Below are 19,211 nucleotides of genomic sequence, written 5' to 3'. Positions count from 1 at the left end.
GGATAAAAGGTGCATATTACTGTAGCGGATTTTCAATCTAGGCGAGGGAGGGAGTGGAATCTCACACCGCTGTGCGGGGACAAAGAGCGCGACGAGGCAGTGTGACGCGAAAGTGCGTGACTTCGCGAGAATTGGCGTTTATTAAAGATAACCGGGGATACAGGTCAAAACAACAAATATCAATAATTTGTTGTTTATGAAGTCAAAAGAGGCAGGGTGAGCTGTAAATGATATGTAGATGGTCGCGGAATATTTTAGTAGCTATTTTGGTTTGTTTTATGGATTAGTTTATTAGATGTTGTGTAATAAGCCTCTGAGGTCTATCTGAGTCCATCTTTTTCTCACATTTGAGAGATTTCAAGAACGCGTCCCACGCACAAACTTGCTTCAATTCTACAATTTTCTCTCTCTCCCCCCCAACTGTGCTGCCTTGACTGCCGAGTTCATTGTTTCCAAGTCGAATATAAAAACTCGAAGCGGACCCGATCTTGAGCTTTCCTCCTTCACCTCTAGACTCTCACATCAAAACAACTACACTACCATAAGCTTCAACTACATTCGACTTCTTCGAATACCAATTTACATTTTGCAACCTTCAAAAACTCAGCTGGTCAACAGTAAGTAGCCTTTCCTTTCCTTTGTCTGCAACCTCCTCCTCAAGAGCCAAACTTCAACACTTGAACCCTTGACTCTTCAACCCTCGACTCTTGAACCCTCGACTCTTCAACCCTCGACTCTTCAACCCTCGACTCTGCAACCTTCGTCTCTCCAACCTTCAGCAACCTTCAGCAACCTTCAACAACTTTCAACAACCTTCAGCAACCTTCCTTCTTCCTTCTTCAACCATCAACCATCAACCATCAAGCTTGAACTCTTTACTCTTCAACCTTCCATCAACCTTTGACTCCTCAACAACTGCTTACGCCTTCTTCTAGACCTGATAACTGCAAGCTGTTGCATTCGCCACACCCAGCGTCTTTTTCAGCTTCACATCAGAAGCCCAAAAGTATCTCGACAACCAAGGTAAGTCATTTTCACTTTTCACACACCTAGTCTCAGTCTTGCTACTGTTTATGATAATACTTTTATCTTCCTGCCTTCAACTTTTGATGTCACCATCCCACTTTGGTGGCAACCATTCACACACATATTCAAGCACACTTATCCACCCTTTCCTTTTCAACAGCCTTGAATTATTACTAGCTTCAAATTTCATACATCTCCTACTTCTTCAAGGTTCACTTGTTGCGATATTAGGATTCACCTCTTTCACCCACAACTCGGGTTATCCTGATCCTCAAACTCGCAATTAACATATATTCTACAGCAGTACGACCTCCGCACGTTTTTCAAAATGCCCAACTGGAAGACTTACGAAAGCTCCGTCCGCCTCCTCTCCGCCATCCTCGCCGCGCACCCCGATCTCAAACTCAACTACGCTGGTACGTCTCTACACATCAGTTCCCTTCTGCCTTCACAACCACATGCCCCATTCCCACCTTCGCTCTGACCAATGCCCAGAAATCGCCAAGGCATTTGGGGGAGACTGTACCAAATGGGCGATCGACAACCGCTTCAGATCTTTGAAGACTGATGCAAAGAGAATCGGTGATGCCCTGGCATCTGGCCTCGATCCAATCAGCCTTGACATCCCTTCGGGTGCCAAGGGCAGGAACCCATGTACTACTTTACCTTCATTTGTTTATATTCCATTTGTCCCCTTCACTGCACATTACCACACACTCTATTTTATTATTATGTTTACTGGCGTCTCTAATTTTCCACAGAGATCGCGGCGTACTATGGGGACTGCACTCCCTATGCCCTTGACCATAGGTTCAGGAAGATAAAGCAATCAGCGAAGCAAATGAGAGATGAGAAGGGCATTGCCCGTACATACTCCCCCGTCATTGCAATTTCCATTTCTCACATGTTCATCACTGCACACACATTTTTTTTGGGTGCCACTGCTAACACTCCCCAGCAATTGCAGATAAGTACGAAGAAGGCGTCACAGCCAAAGCCGTTTCCACCCGTTTTGAGCGCCTGAAGAAAGAGCCGTCTTGGCTTGGGAATTCTACTAACGGTGATGTTCCCCGCAGTGCCGCCCAAAAGGCCCCGAGAACGCCTAAGAAGAAGGCCGTGAAGAAGAATGTATCGGATGAGGATAATGAGGATGAAGAGGAGCCGGAGATCTCTCCGTCCAAGTTCACACCCAAGGAGTCGCTGAACAAGACCAAAGGAGGCCGTGTCTCCAAGGCCCGCACCCCCCGCAAGGCCGCTGCTGCGATTCCAACCTACGTCGAGTCAGATGCGGAGGAGGACGAAGATGATGATGACAATGCCGACGAGTATACCGAGGAGAAGGTTTCAAGCATTGTGGTCAAATCCGAGTCGAATGAGTATGGCGCGGTGACTCCAAACCACGGCCAGGAATCTCAAAACTTTGCGGCTGGCGATCATGCTGGAAACAGTTTCGGTCACCACAGCTTCTCCAGTGGCTTTGCGAACGGAAATTCCAATGGCCACTCCAACGGCCACTCCAATGGCCAACTCGGTGGCTATGATATGGAAGATGAAGACGAGTTTCACGAGGCTCGCAACAACCAGTTTGGCATCGGTTACGACGACGATGCTGTCTAAATTGCTCCTTCAAGCTCGAGGTTGTTTGCGACGCTGGCTTTCCAAACATCAATTTGCGAACCAAGCCCGAGCGGAGGGTTCACACAACTTCTTTTCTTCGTCAATGAGCAGAGCGGCATCCTTGGAGAGATCGTTTCGATTCAGAAACATATACACCTGGGTTTGATCATGGAGTTTATATACCTGAGCTATGGCCAGAAGAATTTTATGGGCTTTGATTATGGAGTTTATTCGTCTTGGGTTATGATGATGGAGTCCAAGCACCGGGATTTCGAAAAATGGGTTCTCAGATATTTGATTTTTTACATTCGACACTCGCCAAAAGGTCTTTAATTTTCATCGATTCGACACTTGCCAAAAGGTCTTTAATTTTCATCGACTGGACCAAACCGGCACAACTCTGCATTTTGTTATTGATTCTCTTTCTGTGGCACTCCCATGCCATGAGTGCTTCTTTACTGGAACCACTGGAAGAGCTTGGGATCGGAAGATCTGGTGGCATTTGTTACTGGGCTGAGATCTTTGCGATGTTTTGCGGAGTCTGAGGCTCATGGATTATGGAGTCTACCACATTCACTCGATACACCGAATTCAATGGGAGGAATCAGCGAAAAAGTCACGCATTCAGATATCGTGGATACGAAAGCACTCAACAATTAAGCATTCAGATATCGTGAATATGAAAGCACTTGACAGTCAACAGTGCCATGCCCCCCTCTCTTTGCGAATGTGATGTGATACCCTTTGTGCAACCCCACATGTGATGAGCCAACCCACGTATATATATATCCCCCCACGATGATGAAATTTAAACCCCCAAATTAACCATACTTGCAGCAACACTATTTGGTATTTCTGGGATACGGATTCTCACCCCATAGGCTCCATTAAGGAGCTTGGGGTCGCCTGCATGTATGCCGATGAAGCTGCCCGAAGTAAGCCGCTTTGGCGCAAGAAGCACGAGACAAGGCCAAAATAGCCACAAAACAGCTACATATATTTTTTACCTGTATTTATAAGAACGGCCGAATCTACCGGAAAATGCGCTTTCATCTGACCACCCCCGCGACATCAAACAGCGATGGGGAGTGGGAGTTGTAGCTGATTTTGACTTCAATTTGCTTTTTTTGGAGGGACAACGACCCCGCATATCTGCCCCACATCATTATTCGCCGACCACGCTTTCATCCCACCCTTCACCCCACGGTCTAGCCTGACGTCGTCCGTCTCCTATGCCACCTCACACATCGTCAACAATTGTACATTATTTCAGCTCCTCGGATCGGTCCCCTCACCCGAGACGTTTATAATAGTTCCCTACGGACACAATTGATTCACTCGCCACTCAACCACCCTTACGTTTCCCGCCTGCAAGCAAAGAACGCGATATGGCGGACTCCCCGACCACGGACAAGATCACAGACAAAATCGCCGCACTTCGTCAAGATGCCTCATACTTCTCTCTCGAATTCTTCCCACCCAAGACGGCGATGGGGTCGACGAATCTCCGGGCGCGTCTCGACCGCATGTCCCGCGCGCTGCGACCCCTCTTCGTTACTGTGACGTGGGGGGCTGGGGGTTCTACAGCATCGAGGTCTATGGAGCTCGCTGAACTGTGCCAGCGCGACTTGGGACTCACAACATGCTTGCATTTGACGTGCACGAACATGTCCAAGGCGCTCGTGGACGATGCGCTGAAAGCAGCCAAGGAAGCTGGTATTCAGAATATCTTGGCCTTGAGAGGGGACGAGCCCAGAGGCGAGTACAAGGATGCGCTTGAGGAGGGGAAGGAGGGCGAGGACGAGTTTGTCTGGGCTATTGATTTGGTGAAATATATTAGGAAGAAGTATGGCGACTACTTCTGCGTGGGAGTTGCGGCGTATCCAGAGGGACATGCGGATGGCAGCCACCCTACAGAACAGAGCTTAGAGCACGACTTGCCATACTTGGTCGATAAAGTACAAGCGGGCGCAGACTTTATCATGACACAGCTGTTTTATGATGTTGATGCGTACGATAACTTCGAGAAGGTTTTGAGGGACCACTCAAGTGGTGCTTTCAAGAGCATCCCGATTATTCCCGGCTTGATGCCAATCCAGAGCTACCAAATCCTTCGCCGAACAACGAAGCTGAGCAATGCAAAGCTTCCAGAGAGCATCATAGATAGATTGGATGCTGTGCGTACCGACGACGAGATGGTTAAGAAAGTAGGCGTTGATATCCTCGCCGAAATCGTCGAGTCCGTCAAGGCCACCAAACAACGCACGAAAGGTCCAAAGGGCTTCCACTTCTACACTCTGAACCTGGAGAAAGCTGTGGCTTTTATTCTCGAGCGCGTGAACCTTATCCCATCGTTCACGCCTGTCCTCACCTCAGATGCGTTCGCCGTTGATGACATCACCGACACCATCCCTCTGCCGCAATTATTGATTAATGGAGAAAGAAAGAACAGGAGACAATCAAGTGTTGGTTCCGGCCCGCATAATTTCGTCATCATTGACAGGGAAGAGGCATCCGGGTTCGAGACTACAGGAGCTGAGGCTGCAGTTCCGAAGGATGGCGTCAACACACGTGCCAACACCCTCGCAATTTCAGAAGGCGAGGGAGCGCTTGGTAGAGAAGCAACCTGGGACGAGTATGGCCCCCTGTCCCCACGTTCTTTTTTATACTACTGTGGGGCCTTCTAGTGAAGGCTACCAACCTTTTTTCTTAAGCTTTAAACCCGGGAAGCCAATATGACTAACGCGCATCAGCTTCCCTAACGGCCGCTGGGGTGACGCTCGCTCCCCCGCATACGGTGAAATCGACGGCTACGGGCCTACCCTACACACCTCACCCGCCGAAGCCCTCGCTCTATGGAACCACCCCACCTCGCGCCCTGACATAACCTCCATCTTCGTGCAGTACCTTAACGGAACCCTCTCCGCCCTTCCCTGGAGCGACGAGCCCATCGCCGCCGAGGCCAACCTCATCAAGGACGAGCTCGTCAAGCTCAACCAGAAGGGCTGGTGGACCATCGCCTCTCAACCCGCCGTTAACGGCGCGCGCAGCCAGGACGAAGTCGTTGGCTGGGGACCAAAGGGAGGCTGGGTATTCCAGAAGGCGTTTGTCGAGCTCTTCGTGCCGACCTCGGACTGGGCGCGCTTGAAGCCTCTGTTGGAAGGCAACGGGGAAGTCAGCTTCCTGGCACAGAGCGCTTCGGGCGAGTTCTTGAAGTCGAAGTTGGACCTCGGCCCTGGTGAGGAAGGGTCTGAAACTAACGCAGTGACGTGGGGTGTGTTCCCTGGCAAAGAGATTGTGAGCCCGACTATTGTGGAGGAGGTCAGCTTCCGCGCGTGGGCAGAGGAGGCGTGGCAGATGTGGGAGGAGTGGGCTGCGGTGTTTGGGAAGAGTGGAGAGGAGAGCCGGAGGTTTTTGGATGGGGTGGCTAAGGATGGGTGGTTGGTTAACGTGATCTGGCATGATTTCGTGGGGATGTGTAAAGCTAAGGAAGGGAGATCTGAGGAGGAGGGGTACAAGGGGCTTTGGGATGTTTTAATTGAGGCATAAATAGGAAGGGACGGTGGTGGTAATCGTGGGGAGGAAGGTGGCTCAACTCCACTAGCTGAGAGCAGCTGAATGATCCAAGATGCTGCCGGTCAGGCTGGAGCAATGGTTAGAAGGCATATCTGGAGATTGCCGCGACGTAGGATAAGTTCTGGCCATTGAGCCTTTAGCGTTGCATCAACCGGACGTTAGGACGTTGAATTTATGATATTTGAATGAACACTAATGAAGAGAAGCAGTGATGCGTATTTAGTGACCATTTATTTACATAACACCATATGAGAACAGCCTCGTTGCCTTAAGTACACATCATATCCTTCAAATATACACCGCCGTACTACTATGTAATGGGGTTGTTGGGGAATGGACCTAGATCAGTCCATATAGAAACCTCAACAGGCCCAGCCGGCCCCTAAATCCGTCACTCCCTGCTGCTCCCTCTCCTCGCTTGCAGCCCATGCTTCAATCCCCTCTATATCCTTCACTTTCCTCAGGTGCCAAAATGACTCAACACCCCTTGCAAACCCGATACTTACCTTCTGTACATCCTCCTCTTCCACCGCCGCAAAACAGATTCTACAAAATCTCCATCCCTCCGATGTTGTCGACCCCGGAACAGCATCGAATATCTCTCCCGGCATCACAAGCGCCAAATATGGCTTCCGCGTGAGCCAGACCCAAAGCGCCTTCGCAAGGCGGGGACCGTCAACTTGTCCAACTAGCGGGTGAGAATCAAAATTATATCTCAGCCATAGGAACATCCCGCCGCGCGGCCAGCAGAAATTGTACATTTCCGCCTTCTTAACAACGGCCCACTCAGCGTCCTCGTCATTCGCCATCCGCTTCTGCTGTATTGTGAACTTTCCCTCCTCGAGAACCGCGCTCATTATCTGCATGCGGCGCTCGTAATTGCCCCTTAGCCCTTCAAGCCAGCGCACCCACCCGTCGACTTTCCACCCAGTGGGGCCGCTGTTGCGGTCGTTGCTCTGAGGACCCATGATGACCTGCGCAACCATTGCCTGGACGAAGCCGGATGGGTTTTGCGTTGTCCCTTCTGTAATGCGGAGGAGGCGTTCTATGAGCTTGGGCTGTGCGGTGACCCAACCCAGCCGGCATCCGGGCGCAATTGATTTCGAGAATGTGTCGAGGCGGACGACACGACCGTCTGTGTCTATTGAGAGATAGGAAGGGACGAGAGAGTCAAGGAATGGGAAGCCCGAGGACTTTTGCGATGATGATATTGTGGTAACTGGTGCTGGAGGGGGGAGGTTGCGTGCGGATGCCTCGGATAAAGCTGCTGATGGGTATTGGAGGTGCCAGTAAGGATCATCTTCGATGATCACAACGTCGTATTTAGTACAGATCGAATAGATCTCTTTCCGCCGCTCGACAGAGAGTATTCCGCTTGTGGGGTTCTGGCCAATGCTGTTTGAACGTCAGGCGTTGAGTCGGAAACCATTGACTAGAAAGACTTACGTTATCGTGTACATAAGATGAGGCCTCTTTCCTTTGCTTATGTCCCAATTTTCCAAAACATCCTCTAGTCCACCAGGACCGCTCGGTAGTATCCCTTCAAGGTCGACCTTCACTGGCACAATCTGCAAGCCTCGCGGCCTCATAGATTGGATAGAACTCATGAAGGAAAACTCTTCGCAGAGAACCCCTTCACGATCACTTACCCAATCGCGGGTCTTGTCCCATGAATTACTCAGGCACTCAATTGCCTTGGAAAGTCCGTCGAGTGCTCCGTTGGTAAGTATCACCTCTGGTCCACCTGCGTAAGGGACATTAGGGTGAAGATTCTCGCGCGTAAATTGGCGCACGAAGGAGAGAAGAGGTGGATATCCGCTTGCTTGACCATATTGAAGGGCAGTAGTGATGTCAATTTTAGATGAAGGGTCGGAAGAAGAGGACTCGCGGGGCACAACAATACGGGCGAATGGCTCCGAGGCTATCCGCGATTCAGTTGATTTTGGTGAGAAGGTGGTTGAAGTGGTGGAAGTAGGCTCGAAGCGGTCAGGTAGAGCAACTCTGGCCTGTAGGGTATCATATGGAAAGTATGATGCGTTTGGTAGACCTAATTGGCAATTAGCTATCAACAGGTAAGCAAGGGTCGGAAAGTTTCGGTACATACCACCTGCTAAGTTTCCAATGCCAGGGATAGCAAAATATTTGTAAAATGCCTTAATATTGCTCTCCTGCCGGGCCTTGGTCACTCGAGAGTAGTGATGGCTCAGATCCAGAGGTGGCTTTTGTTCACTGGCTGGACTGGCTGCCTTGGGCTCTTGGCCAGAAAAGGGCTTCAACCGAGGCATAACCATTTTTTGTTATAAGATTGTGAGTTGCAGAGATGGTAAATTTACAGCCGCCTATTTACAACGAACTGTGATTTCTCGCACGACAATGTAATAGGAAACCTTGGGCATCAAACAGCGAATAAAAAGAGGAAATGGCAGACTGGAAGGTGGTAGATAACTAAAAGCGGGAAGCATGGTTTATATGATAAGGAGCTGGATTACATATCAAGAAAATAGATACCCCGCATTTTCACTATATATTTGTGGAGACACATAGCCAGGGGCGTGTTCCAGAAATTGATGAATATCTTCTGTTCTAATTCATCAACTCATTATTCATAATCCAAGCCCGGTTGGCCTCCACTCCCATTGCCGGGTCATACCTCTGACACCTATACACTAGGCTCCAGATGTGCAAGGTATCATCTATAATACATTAACTACCTGGCTATGATCCAGGCAAGAAAACCCCCAAAACAACGCAACGCCAGGTCCGGCTATTCGCTAGGAAGTATATACTGTAGCTCAAGCAAACAATTCGTTATCACCATATGTACTCTCGGTCATATACAGGGTGGTAGAGCACGAGGCACCACAGGGTCGTCAAAGGCTGTTTGGTTACGAGGGAAAGGCATTCAACCCATCCCCACGTACTTGAACCAATTGGGTCTGCAGTCTTCCTGATGGAGCCATGAGTCACCGTCTGTGAGGCGGCCGGTGACACAGCCAGTGCACTTTGGAGAATTGGGGCAATTGAAGAAGGGGATGTGTTGGTAGCCGATATCACGGAACCAATGGACCTTGCTCGAATCCTCAAAGAGCCCAATAGCGACGCTGTGTACAGGCGCATCTCCCCATCTCTCATAGAAGAACCCTCCTGCCCGGTCAAGGTGGTTGAAGTAATCCTCGTATGCCTGGCTTCGCCAGAAGTCCATATCTGCGACTTCGAAGTTGCTCCAAAAATGGCAGGTCGAGTACCCATTCGCCTGCTTGTTATGCTCTGGCCTTCTCTGGCTATCCGTCAACCACTCCATGGCGTTATTATCGTGTACATATTCTGGGTGCTCGGCGAGAAACTTTATTGTCTCTGGCCACAGGCTCGGAATCGATTGTGGAGCATCGTATAGGTTGATGGTGAAGCCATATGTCTTGTTATTGTCTTGCATGTAGGCGAAGACGTCGTAGTCCACATCGCAGAAGAAATGGACGTTCGGTTCAACGCGCCAGTAGTAGCGAGTATTCGCCAACGCTGGGTGTTTGTAAAAGAGTCCGGAGTTCCATCGACACATTTGGTGGTAAGAGACCTGCTCGCCGTATTGGATGTCTTGTTCGGCAAGAAGCCTCGTGGATTCGTGAAATAGGTCGCCATTGACCCAGGAAGGGACCTCCCAGTGCTCTTTCGGTATCAGCTCTGGATGGCAAGGTTAGTCTGTAGTCGACGAGGTGGGGTCTGAATACGTACCATAATGGCATTCAGCATTCGTCTCCGCAGAGGTAAGTTCCTTAAATTCATCGGTGAAGGGAACATCGTTGAAAAAAGTCCATGGGTAGTTGAACTTGTGATTCCATGTCCTTTCCAGGTCTCGCATTGCTTGTACCATACCCTTAACTTCTTCATTCCGAACCAGCGCAAGTAGGGTCGCATTGATCCGAGCTGTACCAGCAGGGCCTGGCGCGTAGCCTTCCGTCTCTCGTTTTAACACACCCGCTGGTTCTCCAACAGCTATATGACATCAGCGATTGCTCTTGCCCAGTGGCCTAGAATCTCAATGTACATACGTTCATTCATAGGATCCCCTCCATCATATGAGGTAACAACATCTCCTGGACCCTTCGGCGGCTGCACGCCGACCTTATAAATCTGATAAAACAAAAAAATACATATCATAAACGATGCAAACGCCAAAGCCCGTATGGGTTTCGCTACGGCCATAGTTCGGTCGACTTTGGGTTCTGCATGAAGAAGAGTTGAGAGATTAGCAGCGGGATACTCATTTGCGGACATATAATTTGGTGGAACTCCTGAAATTCGGCAACTGCCGGGGGCCCTTGCAATCGCGTGCGACAACGTCACTGGTGCCGATAAGGCAGCTTTTCTTTATGTCTCAGCCTCGCGGGCAGTCGCGTATGCAGCGCGTCTAGCTTAAAGTTAATTGGCACGACAACAATGCGGTCAGTTCAACATTATGTCGCATATCGCAAAGATTGGGGCTCTCACTGATGAGTTGGTTACTACATTGACGGGTTTGACTCCAAAAGTAAGATAAGCTGAGGTTGTCCTGCGTTCCAACCATCTACCTATCAGTCAGCGCCTTCTGCCCCGCACGTCGAACAGCCTAACAACCCCAGAGCAATAGCTGACTTCGATGATAGAATAATCCAACTCGATTCAGCGCATGTCGAGAATCAGCTGTACGATCATTTCGATATGGAAACTACCCCAGGGTCAATCAGTTCGACGTCGAGCAGAACCTCGTTGGCCTAGAGGAGAAATTCAGGGTCTATAATAAAGATGGCCTAGCCAATGCCTTCCGGCAGAGGCTGGACGAACTCGGTGCCCAATCTACGAAATGGACGCCAGAGATACTCCATCTTCTCTTAGAGTTATCAGACCGTCCTGTACACAAATCTAGGCTGAAAGACCTTGAGTTCCTCAGCCCTCCAGAAGTGCACGTTGAGCCGACCTACAAATGGAAAGACTTGGTCAAGGACGACCCTTTACTACGGGACAAGATATGGAGGAATATCGATTATACGCAGGATAGTTCGGAAGATGACGACTTATACTCGGATAGCGACTTTGAACCACCCTCGCCCACTGACACGACCCAATCAAGCGTTTCTGGCATACATGCAAGTCATCCGTCGGATCTAGCCATTGCTATTGATCCGACCAGCCTTAGCAGGCTACATAAGGAGCAATTCTGGAGAGCCACTAGGCGAAAACCTCTGAGCGTTGTGGATGCTTACTTTGAGAAACCACCAACTTTCCCTATCACAGATCTACAAGCAATTCGAGAGACACTATTCATGCTTAGGGGCCTTCCGACGACTTTATACTCTGGTTTAGACAAGGCAGCGACAAAAGACAGCAAATATGCTTCTCCACCATCAAATCCGAATACCGTTGAGGCGATTATCCGGCCTGCTTCTGGATTCATCTTATCTGGCGTCTCCCATCATGTTTTTTATAATATTCTGGACAAGTTTTCCAGCTACGGCACTTCTCTCAAACTTCTACGTACTTGGACTCCCGTCGACAAAAGACTCCCTTTACTACAAAGACTTCATGAGCAGTTTCAAACTCGACTACGAGAGCTCGATGAGATCTTTTCTAGTTTGGAAGAGCCATACTTGGCCCCCATGAGCGATGTGATTGTCAGTCTCGCCGCGACAGAACATGCCGTAGGTTCACGTATGCTGCCATTCGAAACTCTTGCAAAATTGGTTCAGGAGCATCATAAGTCACCGCCCTTCCGATGGCTAGAAGCACTATACGATGAAACGTGCAAGTTTCAATTGGCAGAGAATAACGACATGTACGAATTCATGGGCAGTATATTCTTCGAGTGCTTTGCAATATATCTACGACCGATAAAGACGTGGATGGAAGACGGTGAGCTAAAGGAAGGGAGTGGATTCTTCGTCAAGGAAGATGTAAAGAACAACGACAGAATGAGGATATGGGAGAAGTACACCATTCAAAATGACGAAACTGGAGCACCATACCAAACTCCGAAATTCCTCCGCACAAGTGCACACAAAATCCTTACGTCGGGCAAGAGCATCGTTGTTCTCAAAGAGCTACAGCAATATAGGTATATGCGCCTGGCGTGGGAGTCGATGGAGCCCGTGCTCAGCTTTCAAACCGTCTGTGGCGACCACGGAAATTCCCTCCTCCCATTTACAGAGCTCTTCGACTCTGCCTTTGAAGCGTGGATAACGAGCAAGCACCGTTCTACGTCCTCGATCCTTCGGACAGAACTTGTCGAGTCTCACCATCTCGGCACCGTTATAGATGGCCTGGACACGGTCTACTTCATGACCAATGGTGCCATATCCAACGCCTTTACCAGCTCCATATTTGACGACTTATCTCGGGGCACAGAAGAATGGAATAACCCCTTTTCACTCACTAGCCACTTGCGGTCCACGATGGGACATGGAGTTGGCAGGCAGCGTATTAGCATCAAAACCGCCCCTAGCACAGCTGACGTCTTTACCGCTCGGCGAACGGTAAAATCTCTAGCTACTATTGAGATCTGCTATGATATCCCTTGGAAAGTAGCACTTGTCATCCGCCCAATCACTCTCAACGCCTACAAATGTATAGCAATATTCCTCCTCCAAATCCGCCGTGCTTCCTACATACTTTCGGGGTCACAATCTCGCACCACATCCGCGCCACCGCTATATTACGGCCTACGTACGAAACTTCTGTGGTTCAGTAACACGCTCTACAGCTATCTCACTGATATAGTGCTGAGGATCAGCATGGAGGAGATGCGTAAAAATATGGCAACCGCTGACGAGGTGGATGATATGATTGAAATCCACGAAAATTTTCTGAAGAAGGTCACCACTCAGGCATTACTTGGTCAACGCCTCGAACTCATCCACAAAACTATCCTGCAGATCCTAGACTTGGCAATCGCACTTGAAGATGCCCAAGCAATGCACGCTCTCCCTACGACATCTCCTACCAAAGTGATGCCCGAGGAGGCAGAAACGGATTCCGACTCTGACAGCAGTTCTGATTCCGAAGACGAGGGGGATCTCAGCATATTCCCTGATCAGAAAGATACGCCATACCCGGAACGTCTTCGATTTATTAAGACCGAACTAGATAGGCTATCACGCTTTGTCCTCGTCGGCTTAAGGGGCGTGGCTAGGGTGGGACAGGAGAGTAATTGGGATATACTGGTGGAGAAAATGGAATGCGGGTTGAGTGATGGCGAAGGCCGACGGGTGTAGGGGGCGAAACGAGGATTGGGTTATTTGCAGCCTGTGGGTAATGCTGTATTATTATGAAAAATGAAATGAGCGAAGTTTGTGGTTGGGCATTGAATTGGAGTCAGGGGCTTAGATACCAAAATATGAAAGCGGCCTTTTGGCAATTATGACAGAAATCATGAAGTATAAGACATTTCACGCGGGATTTAGCCATTGAGCTGCAATATAGGGGTCATAAACCAGGTCTTCCATTCCCCAAGCCTTTCCAAAGTTCCAATCAACTAAAAACCCAAACAAACAAATCATATCAACTCCACATCGCCACCAACATCATCTACTCCAAGTCGAGCGCCGGTACACCATCCTTCTTACAGAACAACCCCCATCCCACCTCTCACCTCCGCGCACTGTGAGCAGGATCAGGTACTTTCACATACACATTTTTCTCCTTCAGCACCCGGTCCAGCTCCCTCGGCGCGACATTGTAATGGTGGATCTCCTGCCTCAACACAGCCCGTGGTGGTTCAACCTCCATATTATCCGAATTTTGGGACCGGTTGTCATCAGTCTCACAGTACGCATGATGACGACGCCGCCCATCGTCTCGAGCAGCCCTGTAATCCCTATCCCTTTGCCGGCGGTAGAGGTCTTCTGCTTCAGCATTTGTCATTCCTAAATCGGAGAGACTCAAAGAGCTTCTTCGTCGTAGTGTAAGCATACCTTCGCTTTCTGCTGTATCCTCTCGCCACCTATCATATCGATTGTGCGGAGCATAACGACTGACAGTCAGGTCTCTTTCCCGTGATGCGTGTGCCGGTGCTCTTGTTCGTACACTATACATATAGCGCGGATAATGCTCGTCCGCCCAGACTTTCATCAGCTGCTTGACCTGACAATATAAATCGCCCAGTCTCGAACTCTCCCGCTTCCGCCTCGTCACTGCCAGCGCCTGCTTGGGCCGGTCGTAGAAATCACCAGGGCCTAAACCATCCCATTCTGGAGCTGCCGTCTCGGGTGCTGGCGTAGGTTCCGCGGCGGGAGACTCAAGGCGGAGGTTGTGTTTTCCGGCACATTTGGGCCGGCAGCAGCTGATCGCCCATACGACTGTCCAGAGCACGGCGAGGATGGAGAAGGTAATACACATGCCGACAACGAACTGGCGTGGAATGGCGCGGCTACTTAGGGAGTAGGCGAGGACGACACAGACGGCGATAATAATGAGGATCGTAAGGATTACGGGGAAGATGCGTTTGTGTAGGTTGTAGAGAAGGCCATAATCTGGTGCGCGAAATGAAAGGCGCTTATACCTCGAGTCGGGCATCTGGTAGGTAGACATTTGCAAAGACCGAGAGCTGTAATTCCATACATCGTAGAGAGCCTTTTTGGGTTTAAGAGGAAATTATATGCTTCTTAGTAATGAGCTAGAATGGGATAGATGTCGACTCCTCTAGCGGCGCAAGATGAGTCGAGTGAAATAGAATGCGCGAGATAAATAACGACGGAGAATAGAACAGAAGATAGAGAGAATCCTCTGTCTTACTTTCTAGGCCGAATAGTCAAAACGGGCCTGATCCATAGAGTTCCCTGCATATTTTGACTGAGACCCTAATTTGAGACACCCTCGAATCAAGCCATGACGCTAGACACTCACCACAGATAATGCAACGTACGCGCCACGAAAGACTCCGAATTTCCATCAGTGACTATCTAGGCATCATAGTGTCGTTCAAATGTGTAGAGCGAAGATGCAGCGCCTGCCACAAATTTTTCAATATCATGTCGTCTCAACGCTAAACTTGGTGTTGTGGTTCCTGCCTTAAAGCGCGCGCCAAGGAATATGTGACCCATGCATGCTTCCCCGCAAAACCGCGGCCCCAGCCGTATTTGTAGATCGTCTTGGCACTAAAACGACGTCAACGTCATCTTCTCATCTCACGAATTGCAAACACAACATATCCTACCATATACCCCGATCTAAAGCTCCAAGAAGCTCGGAAAACTTTCCATTTCGCATTATCAAAGCCATTTTTAGCTTCGACGACCAAAACCACACCCTCAAACCCACACCTTCAAGCTTCGTGCTACCTAAACCACCCCCATCGCATGCCAAGGGGCCGACGCTTCCGCTTTCGAAAACACTCCGCTCACACCCCCTCCAAACACCAAGACTACCTCCTCTCCCTCCATAACACCAGGATGTCTCAATTCCTGCCCCACGCCACCTACGCCGAGGACCAGCGGTATCCATATGCCATCCTGACGGGGCACGTCCTCTATCGCGGTTTCGCCACCGGCGCCCTTGTCGGCGCATTGGCGCCTTTTCCAATCATGTTATTCCGCCCTCTCAAATACCCCCTGCCTCTTGCTGTCTTGAGGTCTGCAGGCATGGGAACGGTGGTGGGAACAGGAGTTCTGGCGCTGGCGCTGGCGGGACGGATGTATGGTAGAGAGGAGATCGAGTGGAGAGATCGTAGTTGGCGATTGTTGGCGAATAAGGGACAGGTGGAGGTTGATACCTGGAGTGGAGTTGGGACGGTGATGGGTGCGTTGGTGGCGAGGGGGAAGGGATGGAGAGGACGGTTGGGAGGGGCGGGGTTGGGGAATTTGGTGGGGGTGGGAGGGTATTTGGGGTGGAGGTATGGGCTTTATGGGGGAAAGTTTAATAAGGGGAAGTGGGAGGAGGACGCGGTGTGAGGTTGGGGTGGAATTGGGATGTGAATATAGTGAGGATGGAGGCGTGTTACAGATATGGTTGTAGGTCAGAATTAGGTGTTTAAGGGAAGGCGTTATTTGGAGGTGGGAGGGACATCATCGCTCAATTAGTTTGCAAAATGGATGGCAACCATTTTATTTGCGTCTTGCGTCTTGCGTCTTGCGTCTAATTGTTATGTGTTTTCGACCGTACCTACTTGATGTGTATTGTTTGTTTACTGTGATTGCCCGCGCCTACCCAATCCGTACTTCACCATCGAGGTCACAGTCCCGACCAATTCATCCAACATAATACATGCTTTGTATTTTTCTTTCTTCCTCGAAACATCAAACGCGATTGTACACGGTGATGCCTTGGAAGACAAAGTCAACCTGATGCATTGCGGATAATCGAGTTCACTTCAAGCCACTACAACTCCACAACACTTTGTCTGCCCCTCCTTTCATTGACCAGCATATCGGCCACACTTCATCTTGAGCAAGATGGGTCGTCATCGTAGCGGCGGCGGATCATCATACCGATCAGACAAGAGAAAAACCCGAGATTGGGACGACCCTGACGGCCCCGGCGACGCCGCCGAGAGATCCCCGCGAGCACTTTACGGTGAGATTACAACGGACGCCACATCCCGCAAGCCAACCACTAATTCACCCACTTACAGAGCGATTCGACCCAGAAAATATCAGCCGTTTATGGAGGCTATATGATACCCAGTGGCATCACAAGCCCGGCGAGAGGTTTCTGACTCGGAAGGAGTTCACCGACCTCCTCGAGGAAATGCACACGACCAAGATCACCGAAATTCACGATGAGGGTATGAGGAGGATCAAAGAGGGTGAGTTTTGCTTGACACCCCCCGGATCATCATCATATTTCACAAGCACATGCATATACAGCACGCGGAAGGAACGAGGGTCGACTGGCCAATATAACCAATTCACCGAAAGCCTCCTACGTTTCCACAATTCCGCGAACGGTGAGCATCGCTTCCCTTACCTCTGAATGGCCAAGCAGAACCCCGACACCTTAACCCCGAGCAAGACGCGGATCAACTTCATCCACAGTATCCCACGAGCAAGACCAATCTCTCGCAGCCCCCTCCGAAAACCGCATCATGAGGGCCCGTTCAAATTCACTTGACGCCCCCAAAGTCACCATGCCCACCATCATCAAAACCCAGCTCTCCCCAACAGAAGCAGAACACAAGCCCAAGCTATTAGACATACCCGCACTACCCCCAGCGCCTCCCTCGACCTCACCGCCACCTCTCCCAACCCCTCAGCCCACCGCCTCACCCTCGCCCTCGCCCTCTGAAGCAATCAAGCAAAGTCCCCGCCCCTCTCCCAGCCCGCGAAAGTCAAGATTCACTCCATTAGAGAGCCCACAACCGCATTCCCAGACGCCGGGTGAAACGCCACCGCCGCCACCACCACCTCCACAGCAACAACGACAACAGCCATACATCCCCCCCACGCCCGCGGAACTTGACTCGGCAACATCCGTCATCCGCGCCGCCTGCGCCGCCGAAGAGGCGGAAGCGCTCGCCCGCCACAGCCAGCAAGTCAAAGCAGCAAAAGCGCTCGTATGGATCGACGTCATCAAGCTCGCCGGAGAAATCCCCTGTCTCGCCGCCCTTGTCGGTGGCGCGTCTGGCGAGGACGGCGAGGCTGCTGCTGCGACAAAGGGAGGGCCGGAGGGAATGACGGAATCAGCCTTGATGAGTGCATTTGCGGGCCTGATGCGCTGGGAAGAGCGCGCTGAGAAGGCGAGAGAGTGTCTTGTGGAGGCGGTGGGCGGGTTGGAGGGGTTGGGGATGGGGGGGAGGTGGTGGGGTTGGGGGAGAGGGTTAGGGGCTTGATGGCGTTGATGGGGAAGGTGGGGAGCGCGACGAGCGCGGTGAGGGATTGTTTGGTGTTGATGGGGAGGGGGGACGGGGTGGTTGGGGAGAGGGGTTGTTTTGAGGGGTAGGGAGATGGTGGCTGGTTGAAAGGGGGGTTGAGGATGCGATGGGGGAGTTTATTTTTTGTGGTTTGACGTTTTGTTTGTTTTGCTGGAGGTATGTGTATAAGTCTGAGATGTAAGATAGGGGTGCAAAACTTGCTGTGTGCGGCCAGGAATTGGGTGGAGATGAATGTCCTCTCTTTTCGCTGGTACTTGATGGGCGGAAAGGGGGTCGGAGGGGAGGAAAGAAATAGGAATAGGTGGAATGAGGCCGAGGAGATAGTATATAGCATACACTACGGAACAACGGCTGGGAAGAGAGATGGATGTAAATGAAACACACATACAAACATGATAGAAATGGACATAATGAAACTCACGTGCATACAACTCTAATGGTATTAGCTACTCCTCTCTTACCCCTTTCTCTCCCCCTTTCCCACCCCTCCTACCCTTCTAACCCCACCTCCTACCACCTACAAAAATCACATTCTAGACCCCCCCACCCCCCACCCCCTTCCATCACCCCATCTCTAGCCAAAAAAACAAGGCTTCCATACCCATACCCAGACATCCATACCCCATACCCATCTAGTAACACAACAACAGCCGTGCAAGGTTACCACACATCCGCACCACGACACGACACGACCACGACAGGCGCACCAGCCGCCGCTCGCCTCACATCCGCCGCCCTACAGCCTCGTAATTACGTAATCCGCGGTTTTAGCATCTCCGCGGAACTAAGGGGTGTGTGTGGTGGTGTGTGGTGGGATGGGATGGGATAGTGCGATGATGTGATGTGCGGGAGGGAGCGGGAGTGGAGGGAGGAAAGATGGGGGAGGGGAGGCAAGAGCAAGCACATCTACATCTACATCTACCATAAACGGAAGGGACGACTCATAAGGCGGTGGTCGTCGTTACTTCCTCCTTTTGGTGGCATCTATCTATCTAGCATCATCGCTCCTTCCTTCTGTACGCACAAACCATTAAAGGCCTGTCGTACACGTATAGGGAAGTTAAGACCACCACGCCTGTCCGTCCGTTTCCTTCCTTATACGCACGTGGTCTGGGTATATCGGGTTTCCAGATCCAGCCACCACGACACTACCACGCCC

General features: G+C 50.6%; 8 protein-coding genes across 8 annotated transcripts; 5 read left to right on the top strand and 3 right to left on the bottom strand.

Annotated features, from left to right (window-relative positions):
* The first annotated feature begins 428 nt into the window (after positions 1-428).
* VE01_06093 (uncharacterized protein) lies at positions 429-3,346 on the top strand. Its single transcript, XM_059463760.1, has 6 exons — positions 429-617; positions 936-1,023; positions 1,328-1,442; positions 1,522-1,680; positions 1,985-1,997; positions 2,103-3,346. Exons 3-6 carry the CDS (start codon positions 1,355-1,357, stop codon positions 2,641-2,643), a joined length of 801 nt encoding a protein of 266 aa, XP_059319639.1. The 5' UTR covers positions 429-617; positions 936-1,023; positions 1,328-1,354; the 3' UTR covers positions 2,644-3,346.
* Positions 3,347-3,639: 293 nt separating this feature from the next.
* On the top strand, positions 3,640-6,407 carry VE01_06092 (uncharacterized protein). Its single transcript, XM_018275546.2, has 2 exons — positions 3,640-5,278; positions 5,397-6,407. The coding sequence occupies exons 1-2, from the start codon at positions 4,032-4,034 to the stop codon at positions 6,190-6,192; spliced, it is 2,043 nt and encodes a 680-aa protein (XP_018129641.1). The 5' UTR covers positions 3,640-4,031; the 3' UTR covers positions 6,193-6,407.
* VE01_06091 (uncharacterized protein) lies at positions 6,385-8,647 on the bottom strand. Its single transcript, XM_018275545.2, has 3 exons — positions 8,324-8,647; positions 7,666-8,266; positions 6,385-7,614 (listed from the first exon to the last, which is right to left on the bottom strand). Exons 1-3 carry the CDS (start codon positions 8,508-8,510, stop codon positions 6,582-6,584), a joined length of 1,821 nt encoding a protein of 606 aa, XP_018129640.1. The 5' UTR covers positions 8,511-8,647; the 3' UTR covers positions 6,385-6,581.
* Positions 8,648-8,683: 36 nt separating this feature from the next.
* On the bottom strand, positions 8,684-10,475 carry VE01_06090 (uncharacterized protein). The gene is made up of 3 exons (XM_018275544.2): positions 10,266-10,475; positions 9,949-10,209; positions 8,684-9,897 (listed from the first exon to the last, which is right to left on the bottom strand). Exons 1-3 carry the CDS (start codon positions 10,417-10,419, stop codon positions 9,122-9,124), a joined length of 1,191 nt encoding a protein of 396 aa, XP_018129639.1. The 5' UTR covers positions 10,420-10,475; the 3' UTR covers positions 8,684-9,121.
* Positions 10,476-10,628: 153 nt separating this feature from the next.
* On the top strand, positions 10,629-13,593 carry VE01_06089 (uncharacterized protein). The gene is made up of 2 exons (XM_018275543.2): positions 10,629-10,744; positions 10,860-13,593. The coding sequence occupies exons 1-2, from the start codon at positions 10,673-10,675 to the stop codon at positions 13,458-13,460; spliced, it is 2,673 nt and encodes an 890-aa protein (XP_018129648.1). The 5' UTR covers positions 10,629-10,672; the 3' UTR covers positions 13,461-13,593.
* Positions 13,594-13,682: 89 nt separating this feature from the next.
* Positions 13,683-15,216, bottom strand: VE01_06088 (uncharacterized protein). Its single transcript, XM_018275542.2, has one exon. The coding sequence runs from the start codon at positions 14,773-14,775 to the stop codon at positions 13,834-13,836; it is 942 nt and encodes a 313-aa protein (XP_018129649.1). The 5' UTR covers positions 14,776-15,216; the 3' UTR covers positions 13,683-13,833.
* Positions 15,217-15,367: 151 nt separating this feature from the next.
* On the top strand, positions 15,368-16,295 carry VE01_06087 (uncharacterized protein). Its single transcript, XM_018275541.2, has one exon. It carries the CDS (start codon positions 15,543-15,545, stop codon positions 16,131-16,133), a length of 591 nt encoding a protein of 196 aa, XP_018129646.2. The 5' UTR covers positions 15,368-15,542; the 3' UTR covers positions 16,134-16,295.
* Positions 16,296-16,634: 339 nt separating this feature from the next.
* On the top strand, positions 16,635-18,010 carry VE01_06086 (uncharacterized protein; the record flags this gene model as incomplete). The annotated part of the gene is made up of 3 exons (XM_018275540.1): positions 16,635-16,755; positions 16,814-17,128; positions 17,217-18,010. The coding sequence occupies 3 exons, from the start codon at positions 16,635-16,637 to the stop codon at positions 18,008-18,010; spliced, it is 1,230 nt and encodes a 409-aa protein (XP_018129647.1).
* Positions 18,011-19,211: the final 1,201 nt, after the last annotated feature.

The sequence above is a fragment of the Pseudogymnoascus verrucosus genome (genome assembly GCF_001662655.1).
Source record: "Pseudogymnoascus verrucosus strain UAMH 10579 unplaced genomic scaffold scaffold_27, whole genome shotgun sequence".
NCBI classification, from domain to species: domain Eukaryota; kingdom Fungi; phylum Ascomycota; class Leotiomycetes; order Thelebolales; family Thelebolaceae; genus Pseudogymnoascus; species Pseudogymnoascus verrucosus.
Note: the sequence above shows the minus strand (reverse complement) of the source record. Positions and strands in the feature narration are given on the sequence as shown.